Below are 12,362 nucleotides of genomic sequence, written 5' to 3'. Positions count from 1 at the left end.
ATGGGTGTGAGCTGTGCTCGATGGAAACTTGTAAGATTTTTAAGTATAGGAACAAGAACAACCTGATTAATAATAGATTAGACCTAAGGGTATCATGCGTGCATAGCATCACCCAAACATTTAAGTATTTCGGTTATAGGTGCCATACTTGAACTTTGATGGTGGAAATTAATTTTGGTGTCGTATCCATTCTAAACTTACCCCCTAGTATTAAATATAATAAAATCATGGGATATTGAGTTATATGGTGAATTAAATTGCATTGCATATGTTATAAGCTATATGTTATGGTATTTGACGTGCTATATGTAATTACGAATCCCATGAAAACTCCTGCCTAGTTAGTCTGACTTCATCATATTTTTGGTGATTAAACTATTTTTTCCTTTCTATGATGTTCTACACTACTGATCATATTATGTATTTTTGTAATGCCTTTTATATAAGTAAGTTTCCTAATGATATATCCCCTGAAACTATAAAATCATATATGTAATAACACCTGTAACATAGCAACTTATAAAATCTCTTTGGTCTGAATGCCTCTAACTGCCCTCACTATGCCCATACCTACTACCTCCTCTTTTTGGGTTACCTTTATCTCTACCTTACTTCAAATTTTAATACTTTATCACTTTAAATGTAGGTTATAGATATTTCTTATCTTCAATAAATTCTTATTATTTTGCTTCCTTACTTTGATATCCTTACCTATTAACCTCGTATCCCTTATAAGTTGTTACTGTTCTTAAATAGAGATTTTTCAGCTACTTAGGTCTATGCAAGATGGTTATACTATATCCATATAAACGTATAAATATTTGTGTATGTGTATATATGCATATATGCACATAACCTAGTAACCTCTTATCTCTTATAAATTATTATCTTTCTTGTTCGTAAATAGATACCTTTCAGTTACTTAAGTCTATGTGAGATAGTTATACTATATCCATATGAATGTATAAATATTTGTGTATATTTGCATGTGTGCACATAGATAAATATGTATGTGTATCTGTGCACATCTTCATTTTTTTCTGATTCTCAGTTTATAATCAATATATAGATAGCATGTTTATCTATCCAGTATTCCATATGTAAATGCTCCAAGCAATCTTTATGGAAAACATAATAATTAAGTACAAAATAAATATTAAACTGATTCTATGTAATCTTCCCTTTTTAATGTTGAAAATTGATATATACACACATTTTACCTATTTTGGTTATGATATCATTTTTGATAATCTTAAATTTTATTTATATACAACATAGTAATATTGATTATAAACAATCACCTGTAGTACTCCATGATAAAATTTCCTGTTCTATCATCATAGGTTTTATTAGCATCTTGCCCCTTTAACTGGTAATTAACATCACAATTTAGAGTCTTCCACTACCCAGCCTCCTTTTATAGATAGTTACTCTATACCCAATTTACTACTCCTAATGTATTGACAATATTTATGACCATACCTAGCTATGAGCTGTCAACTCACTCTTGCTCTTCATTCCAAATAGACACAGTCCTCTAGTCTTAGATTTAGTAGTTGATAAAAATAAAAATAAATTAGAAATGAACCACAATCCTTTACAAGCTATGACCCCAGTGGGCTTCATGCCTTTCTTGGAAGTGTAGTTTATTCTTAGCTACAATAGCGACAACATGGATTTCTTCCATTTTCTTGTTCTGTTAAAGTATTTGAGAAAAATTATATTAATGTGTCCAGCTGATTAAAATTATATTTATTTGTGCAACTGATGATAGCTCTGCATTTAAATTGATATAATGATTGCATTGTTCAATTAAATAGAGCCACTTGAAACAGACGTACTGCATCACTTCTTGATATCCTGTTGCTTATTTTGATTTTATTCACCTTACTTTGAGCTGTGTGGATAATACTGGACTGATTTGATGCTTCAACTTAAGTACCTAATTTTAACTGAATCTATCTATCTATCTATCTATCTATCTATCTATCTATCTATCTATCTGTCTGTCTATCTATCTGTCTGTCTGTCTGTCTGTCTGTCTGTCTGTCTGTCTGTCTCTCTCTCTCTCTCTCTCTCTCTCTCTCTATATATTATATATATATATATATAAATATATTCCAATGGTTAAATAGAAAGAACATAACGAAGGGAAAATGTAGGCGTAAACTGAGCAAAAACATAACAGACAGGAAAAGGAGACAAAAGCACAACAGATGGAAAGGAAACAACAGCATGATACAAGGAACATCTGCAGTAAATCTGTCTCATCACTTGGTTTCCAAGACATCTTCATGGCTTCGTGTGCTTTAAAACTAAGATCATTGTTATCAGGGAGGTGCCAGAGCATTAAGCTTCAGGAAAAAACTAACGAATGTATCTAAGGACAGAACAAAATAATAGAATAACAAAATAACAGAATAACATAAGTGTGTGTATGTGTATTACTTAATCATTGTTATATGTTTTATCTTATATTTAATCTTTCTATAATATGTAATTTTCTAAATGGTATTATTTAATTTTTCATTATTGAATTGATAAAAGGTGTTTTTTTTTCTAAGTTATATATATATATATATATATATATATATATTATATTTGTGTGAATTTGATTTAGTATTTCTAAATTGAATTTTTCCCTGTAAGTTTGGAATTATATTCCCTCATATTATTATTATTATTATTATTATTATAATATTATATATATATATATATCATCACCATCATCATCGTTTAACGTCTGTTTTCCATGCTAGCATATATATATATATATATACTAAGCAGTTAGTAATAATGAAATAAAGTATATAAATTTCAACAAATATTGACATGTGAGGTATACAACACAAAATACACATCCACACACTGGTACAAAACCGCTGATTGGAAAAATAATGCAAATTGAATGATGTGGCATAGGTGAAAGAAAATAGCTTCAACTTAGAATTGAAACTGAGTCATCAGGCAAGCTTGTGAATAACTTGCTGCTTGTCTGCAGTGCTCATAGCATATACAAGTTAAAAATATATGCGAGAAAAACAAAATTACCATGCGTAGACATGAAACTATCAGCACACACACATATAGCCACACATACATTCTCAGATGTACACTCATATACATGCATGCACACATATATAAATATATATGCCCAGACACATATTCAAATGCACTGATATTTATAAAATGGAACTCAATTATTCATAAGTCTGGAAAAAATGTGATGAAATAATTTGTACCAACAACATAAAAACCAGGTTATAATAGTCTGTGATATGTATGACTGGTTTTCTACAATGGCACAATATAGGACTGATCCCTGAGTTTGAGATAAATGTGGAAGGCAAAGAAAGAAAGAAGGAAAGAAAAAAGCAAAGAAGCAAAGGAAGAAAGAAGGAAAGAAAGAATTTATAGAGGGGGAGAGAGAGAAGAAAAGAGAGTAGGAGATATAGAGTGAGAGAGGGAGATATAGAGTGATAGAAGGTGAGATATTTGTTGAATGAAGACCAGAGACATCTAAAACATATTTTAATATATATATATATATATATATATATATATATATATATATATATATATATACAAACATATATATATCTGTGCAGCATCTTTACAAAATGTGACTAGCACACAAACAATTGTTGGACAGTAAAAAACAAAAATTAAAATGAAAGAGACATAAACAAACAAACAAATAAATAAAAGGCTAAACCATATTTTTTTTCCCCTCATTCATTTGATTTTACCCAGTGGTCTGTTGTTTTGTTTTTCATCATCAACCCCTCCTACATTACCATCAGCACAACTGCCTCCGCTATAGCTGCTGAATAAGATAATAACACAAATCAATAAGCCACTCCAGCTATTTGTACGGAAAATGCAGACTTCACTGATATAGTCATAGCAACCAGCTTCCAACAGACTCTGCTGGGTTTTTTCCTATCTTTTCTTTCTCACCATCTATCTTTTTTCTTCCTTTCTTTTTCTTTTCTGACTGCCATTTAATTTCTTCCTCTGAGTCATTAATTTTTTCTTTCATGCATTTTTAAATAAATTTATTTATTAGTTATTTTCTTTTTCCTCTTTATCTTCCATCTATAGTTCTCTTGAAATTTCATTTACGTTTCCCACTTTATCTTTAGCTCTTTCACTCCTCCTTATATCATTACACCCACACACACACACACATGTATGCATGTGTGTGTATATATATATATATGTGTGTGTGTGTGTACGTGTGAATGTGTGCATGTCTGTATACACACACACACACACACACACACCACATATATATATATATATATATATATATATATATATATATATACATACATACATATATATATATATATATATATATATATACATACATACATATATATATATATATAGAGAGAGAGAGAGATAGATAGATAGATAGATAGATACATATGTACATACACATACATATACACACACACTCATACATACACACACACATTCATACATGTGTGTGTGTATGTGTGTGTGTGTGCTATACACTTGTTAATTATCTTTTAAGCATTATGTACTGCCTTAAGATCTTAGCAGTTCAGCAAAAAGAGATGATTGACAAAACTCTTCACACCAGTCCCTCGGGATGAGTGCAGTCCAAACCTGAAAAATATCAAAAAGTAAAATATTCACGATATAAGTACAAAAAAGTTTGGATCAAAATTTAACCCTTTAGCATTTCATCCAGCCATATCTGGCCCAAATATTCTATTAAATATTAAATGTGTGTGTGAGTGTGTGTGTGTGTGTGTGTGCGTCTGCGTGTGTGTGTGTGTCCATGTTAGTGTCCATGTTTGTCACCAACCTCCCTGCTTAATAGCTGATGTTGGTTTGTTTACGTGACTTTAACTTAGTGATTTAGCAATAGAGACTCATAGAATAAGTACAAGACTTTAAAAAAGATGGAAAAGAAGTACTGGGGTTGATTTGGTCAACTTGAACCCTTCAAGTTTGTGCCCTAGCATGGCTGCAGTCCAATGATTGAAACAAGTATTAAAAATAATGGATTGGTCGAGTCTTTGGTAAGACATAAAGGTCGAGAGAGAAACTATTATAAGGACTAAATGGAAATATATATCTTTTAGTCCGGTGAGAAGGTAGGCCCTTGGCCCAGTAAAGAGTTATGATAAAATTTACAGTGAGGAGGTTTGGAAGATATTCTCAAATGCTTGCAACAGAATGGACTCTACTAAAGGCACACAAGGTACCTTTTAGTGGTGTATTAAACCAGGTGATGATTTAAGTCTATCATCTAAGTAGACCATGTGAGGATTTGAACTCAGAATGTAAAAGGCTGAGATAAATATCGCAAGCCATTTGGTCCACCATTCTTACAGTTCCACCAACCCACAACTCTTAATTGATATACTTTTAGCAACTATAAAAGGATGATAAGAAAAGTTGGCCATAGTAGAATTTGAACTCAGAATGCAAGGAATTAGAACAAATACAGAGACTTTCTAGCTGATGCTCTAACAACACTGCCTTTGGGGATAATACCAGTGGTGTAACTAGGGTGTGTGTTGCTAGGGCAGCCCTTGAGCTGAAACTCTCCCCAGGTCAATGTAGCCTATACAGGCTTATGCAGTAAACTCCAAAGTACCATCCCCATAAAAGTGTCACCTGAGGTGGACTGCCCATCACCCCACCCCTTTAGCTGCATTAATGCATAAAGCATAACTGAACAGGCTTTAGGGTTTACTTATATTTGGCAAATGAGCAAATGGTGACAATAATAATAATCCTTTCTACTAAAGGCACAAGAACTGAAAATACTGAGCTGTATAAATTTGATGGAAGGGGACTAGCTGATTACCTCGACTCCAGTGTTTCACTGGTACTTAATTTATCCCCCTTGAAAGGATGAAAAGCAAGGTTGACCTCGATAATTTGAACTCAGAATATAGCGACAAGCGTAATACCACTAAGCATTTCGTCCAGCATGTTAATGATTCTGCCAGCTCACTGCCTTATAATAATGATAATGCTTTCAAATTTTGCCTCAACGGCAACAATTTTGGGGGAGGGGAAGAGTTGATTACATCGACCTCAGTGTTTCACTGATGCTTAATTTATCAACTTCAAAAGGATGAAAGACAAAGTCGACCTTGGCGGAATTTGAATTCAGAATGTAAAGACGGACAAAATACAGCTAAGCATTTTACCTGGCATGCTAACAATTCTACCAGCTTGCTGCCTTAATAATAATAATAATATAATAATAATAATAATAAAGTCTTGGTATAAAAAAATTACTTTAAATATTCAGCAAACATGGAGAAGTCCAATTTCCAGTTTTAAAGAATGCACATAAAACTAGAATTTAAGCAATTAATATTCTGAAATGGAAATTTTTATTGCTTGTGATTTTTTAATGCCTGAAATAAGACATCAAAGTGGAATAACAATTAACTATCAGTTGTATTAGTCAAACTTTTCAAGTCTAATATGTATTCTAGAAGGCATTTACAGTAATAAAAAATAGCTTTGTTTTCATGTATTCTTCAACACAATCGTTTAGAAGACAGATTTATAGTCACACTGAGAAGAGCAAAACATTTTAAAGAGACATGTATTCATACCAGTGTGGTTAACAGGAGCTCTTCACAATCATATTGTTTTGGATGATTCCATGGAATGGTACTTGATATTAGCATTTTTAAATGTAGCATCAGATTGACCAAAAACATACTTTGTGGATGGTATTTGGTTGACAGAAACTGTAAATACACATATATATTTGTACTAGCAGTATCGCCCGGCGTTGCTCGAGTTTGTAAGGGAAATAACTATACAGCATTTTTAGAGAGTTATAGCCAAAAAATAGCAAAAAGAATGCATTAAAAATGGAAAAAATATGATGGTAAATTTTTTTTTAAATCGCTGACTCATCGTAGACATTTTTAGAGAGTTACTTCCCTTTAAAAAAATATGCATGAAAATGGAAAAAAATGATGGTAAATTATTTTTAAAATCGTAGACTCATCGTAGACAAGCGCTAATACCCAGAAGGGCTCGATATGAATCACGACTATAAGATACCCGGTTTTGGTTAAACTGCACCGCAAAATGTGGGAGTAGTTAGGAATCTAAATCGAAGGGGACAGACACTCACACAACTACAGTTTTATATATAAAGATACTAGCAGTATTGCCCGGCGTTGCTCGGGTTTGTAAGGGAAATAACTATATAAGCATTTTTAGAGAGTTATAGCAAAAAAATGCATTAAAAATGGAATAAAAAATGATGATAATTTTTTTTTTAAATCGTTGACTCAGTGTCTTCAAGCCATGAAGTCGTTGTTCTAAAAGAACGCTGGTTTCCTTAACAACGCATTACGACGTTGATTTCTTTACACTCCCTTCCCCACAGCTTCACGAGGGAGGGAAGGGGGAGAAGCAAACAGGTGCAGCTGTGAGCGTGGACGCCAACTCCGCCGCTATCGACACACGATGCATTTTATGCATTAAAATGGAATAAAAAATGATGTTAAATTATTTTTAAAATCGTAGACTCATCGTTGACGCGCGCTAATAGTCAGACGGGCTCGATATGAATCACGACTATAAGATACCCGAATTTGGTTAAACTGCACCGCAAAATGTGGGAGGAGTTAGGAATCTAAATCGAAGGGGACAGACACTCACACAACTAGAGTTTTATATATATAGATATCATGATCATCCTTCTTACCATTTGGCATCTGTTTTCCAAGCTGACAAGAGTAATCACAAACCAATTAGTAATATTTCAAACTCATTTAATACATTTGTTTCAAGTGGCTATTTAACAATTTTTTATGTAAGTAAATCTTCATCAGTGCTTTAAAAACATAAAGTATATTTCACCTGTAAACAACTGAAGATGGTATAATCACATAACAAATTGTTACATAACCACTTGAAATGTATGCATTAAATGCATTCAAGATATTAAAAATAGGTTTGCAATAATTTCTAATAATACACGACTCATATATATACAAACATATACATATATATATAAATATATATATATATATATATATATATATATATATATATATATCATCACAATCAAGGAACGGCCATAATAGGCCATTCACCCACTAGAAATAACAGCCAAAGCTTCAACCGCAAAATAACATTAATTCCGTAAACCAGGAGAAAATTAAAAAAACATTACCCTGTAATTTCTTATACGATGCACCGTTTCATCTACTGTTTAATGGTAAACTAACCTGATTAAATTAAATCAAGCCAATCTTCCATAGGCCCTTAGAATCGTCAGTAAGAAATAGCCAGATCGGAACAGATATTTTCATGAGGCATTTCTGTCCCTGCCTCGGCAATATCTGACCTAAAATTTTCAAATCATCGCACTCGCGCCAAATTTATCGGCAGCAAATAAATATAAGCCGCCGATTCCATTATGGAATTAACCAGAAAATTCATAATTAATCAATATAGGGTGGCAAAAAATTTTGTAGAATTTTTTTGCCACCAGCGGCCTAGTGGGAAAAAATTAAATAGTCATAGACTATTTTTAAGTTCAACATCACAATCAAGGAACGGCCATAATAGGCCATTCACCCACTAGAAATAACAGCCAAAGCTTCAACCGCAAAATAACATTAATTCCGTAAACCAGGAGAAAATTAAAAAACATTTACCCTGTAATTTCTTATACGATGCACCGTTTCATCTACTGTTTAATGGTAAACTAACCTGATTAAATTAAATCAAGCCAATCTTCCATAGGCCCTTAGAATGTTGAACTTAAAAATGGTCTATGACTATTTAATTTTTTCCCACTAGGCCGCTGGTGGCAAAAAAATTCTACAAAATTTTTTGCCACCCTATATTGATTAATTATATATATATATATATATATATATATATATATATATATCATCACAATCAAGGAACGGCCATAATAGGCCATTCACCCACTAGAAATAACAGCCAAAGCTTCAACCGCAAAATAACATTAATTCCGTAAACCAGGAGAAAATTAAAAAACATTTACCCTGTAATTTCTTATACGATGCACCGTTTCATCTACTGTTTAATGGTAAACTAACCTGATTAAATTAAATCAAGCCAATCTTCCATAGGCCCTTAGAATCGTCAGTAAGAAATAGCCAGATCGGAACAGATATTTTCATGAGGCATTTCTGTCCCTGCCTCGGCAATATCTGACCTAAAATTTTCAAATCATCGCACTCGCGCCAAATTTATCGGCAGCAAATAAATATAAGCCGCCGATTCCATTATGGAATTAACCAGAAAATTCATAATTAATCAATATAGGGTGGCAAAAAATTTTGTAGAATTTTTTTGCCACCAGCGGCCTAGTGGGAAAAAATTAAATAGTCATAGACTATTTTTAAGTTCAACATCACAATCAAGGAACGGCCATAATAGGCCATTCACCCACTAGAAATAACAGCCAAAGCTTCAACCGCAAAATAACATTAATTCCGTAAACCAGGAGAAAATTAAAAAAACATTACCCTGTAATTTCTTATACGATGCACCGTTTCATCTACTGTTTAATGGTAAACTAACCTGATTAAATTAAATCAAGCCAATCTTCCATAGGCCCTTAGAATGTTGAACTTAAAAATGGTCTATGACTATTTAATTTTTTCCCACTAGGCCGCTGGTGGCAAAAAAATTCTACAAAATTTTTTGCCACCCTATATTGATTAATTATATATATATATATATATACACACACACATGCATAAATGTGTGTGTGTGTGTGTGAATATGTGACAAGCTTCTTCAGAGTTTTTAGTTTTTGTTCACCAAAAATGTAAAGAGTAGTGAAGTACTGCAGTATTTGAAGTGTAACACTAAATTTCCTCTATTAAAATCCAATTCATTATTGTACCTGTTCTGTGTTTCTTGGCAAAATATTGTGTAAAAACCAATAGTTTTAGCTTTAAAATATTGCACCACTTGCATTCAATCAATCTGAGATTGTTTTCTGAGATTTTTAATTCATTAAATTTAAGAGCTAATTTAGGTCCTCTTTAGTTTGGAGAAGGAATAACATGGTAGCTATTAGTACAATTAGAGTTTATTCGTTAGAGACTGAAGGTTAAATATATATAGGAAGTGAGTTGAACTAGGATGAAATTCTAGGGAAGAAATCTGGCACCCATGCAACATCACATAAAAGCACCATGATGCCACATAAAAGTGCTTGTACGACGCCACATAAAAGCACCCATGCAATTCCATGTAAAAGTGCCCATGCAGTGTTATCTAAAAGCGTCTGGGTGGCATCCCATAGAAGCGCCTTTGTAGAACCATGTAAAAGTACCCAGTACACTCTGTAAAGCAGTTAACATTAGAAATGGCATCCAGCTGTAAGAACCATGCCAAATTAGACTGGAGTCCGGTACAACTGCCACAGCTTGCTAGCTCTGGTCACACTGTTCAATCCATGCCAGCATAAACAATGGATGCTAAATGATGATGATGATCTCCATATCATACTTAATGTATTTACACTGTTGATCAAGCAGCTACTGCAGTATATGTCCTGAAATAGTACTTCTAACGGATTTTCTGTGTTAAAAATACAATAAGTATCAAAAGGACTGAAATGCATCTGGTGTTCTTACTGGCTGCTGGTGGGACAATTTTTGTCACTGTCTGGTGTTTAATGTGTTTTTAATGCAGTAAGCCCATAAAAGACACTATCTCATCAATTGACCAGCAACTGGTCAATTGACAGATTAAATGCATTAAATATGTTAGATGGCTAGGAAAGAAAATGTTTGGTGAAATGCTTGAAACAAGGGCTGGAAAACAAATAAGACAGTGAAAATAACAGGAGAAGGATAACAGAGCTTATTAAATGTGTTTATGAATAGGTGCAGACCTGATTGTGTGATTAAAAAATTTGCTTCTTGACATGGTTTTGGGTTGTCTTTGGGCAAATGTCTTCTACTATAGTCTTGGGGTTGACCAAAGCCTTGTGAGTGGCTTTGGTTGACAGAAACTGAAAGACATCTGTCCTATATATATATATATATATATATAAATCTGTGTTATATATATATAAATCTGTGTTATATATATGTATGTGTGTCTTTTGTCTTTTTGTGTCTCCTTATCATTATGAAATAGATGAAAATAAGTGTCACTGTCACACAGCAGTGACCTCCATTTCCAATGTTGCATGAAAATCTGTCCTGCCTTGGGAAAATAATACCTTGCTTAGAATATTGTGAAGGTTGGTGATAGGAAGGGCATCCAGCAACAGAAAATCTGCATCCTTGAATTCTATTTGACCCATACAAGCATAGAAAAGTGGACATTAAAACATTGATGGTGGTGATGGTGGTGGTGGTGGTGATGATGATTAAATATATTCATGAATGAATTAATTCTGATAAATTAATTTTTGTCTTTTTGTTTTTATGTTTCAGTTTCTACCAGTGCTATTTTTGGAGTTTGCTTTGGTGTCATGGTAATGTTTGGTACAGCTACAGCCATTGCTTATAAATGCTACAAAAGACAGCTGGCCAAAAATGCACAGAATCGACTCTCTTCAGCCATTAAGAAGGGACTGAAAGAGAGCAATAATGGAAACTTGAAAAAGACGTCCTCAGCTCGAAAAGTTATCATGAAATCTAAAGCAACAAGCCCAACCTATCCTTCCTCGGGTGAGCACATTGGTGGAAGTCTTGCCGAGAGGGGCCAAAGCAGTGGTAGTGGGACAAGTGGTGGAGGGGGAGGCCCTCTTCCATCACAATTTGACCCAGGCCATGTGAAAGCCGAGTATAGTATCGAAAATGAAAAAGATGGTGCAACACCTGAGAAGGATGAGTGTATGCGAGAGAAACACGAAGATGACTTGAAAACACAGCATCTTGGAACACTTCATTTCTCAACTGAATATGATTCTCAGAAAAATGCTCTGCTGGTGACAATCTTGCAAGCCTCAGAGCTTCCACCAAGAGATCCAAGCATAGGAGGATGTGATCCATACATCAAACTGCAACTGCTTCCAGAGAAAAAGCACAAATGCAAGACTCGGGTTCTCAGGAAGACACTGAATCCGGTTTATGATGAAACATTTACATTCTATGGTATTAGCTATAACCAACTAGCTGGTATTACCCTTCACTTTGTTGTCCTCAGCTTTGACAGGTTCTCACGAGATGAAATCATTGGAGAAGTTGTTTACCCTCTGTCTTCTGTGGATTTGTCACAGAAAGAAGTCTCTTTGTGCAAGGACATCACACCAAGACATCTCAAGGTATTTGACTCCTTTTCTTATTGCTATTTGGAATGCAATTAGATTAGAGAAAGTATTGCACTTTTGG

The 12,362-nt window shown here is 33.6% G+C and overlaps 1 protein-coding gene across 1 annotated transcript in view; it reads left to right on the top strand.

Annotated features, from left to right (window-relative positions):
• The window catches only part of LOC115232323 (synaptotagmin-11), a 125,904-nt gene that overhangs the window by 46,306 nt on the left and 67,236 nt on the right, over positions 1–12,362 (top strand). The window contains exon 2 of the mRNA XM_029802146.2: positions 11,463–12,295. Coding sequence (XP_029658006.1) covers positions 11,463–12,295 — 833 coding nt within the window. The remainder of the gene's footprint in view (positions 1–11,462; positions 12,296–12,362) is intronic.

This window comes from Octopus sinensis, linkage group LG2 (genome assembly GCF_006345805.1).
Source record: "Octopus sinensis linkage group LG2, ASM634580v1, whole genome shotgun sequence".
Lineage (NCBI taxonomy): Eukaryota > Metazoa > Mollusca > Cephalopoda > Octopoda > Octopodidae > Octopus > Octopus sinensis.
Note: the sequence above shows the minus strand (reverse complement) of the source record. Positions and strands in the feature narration are given on the sequence as shown.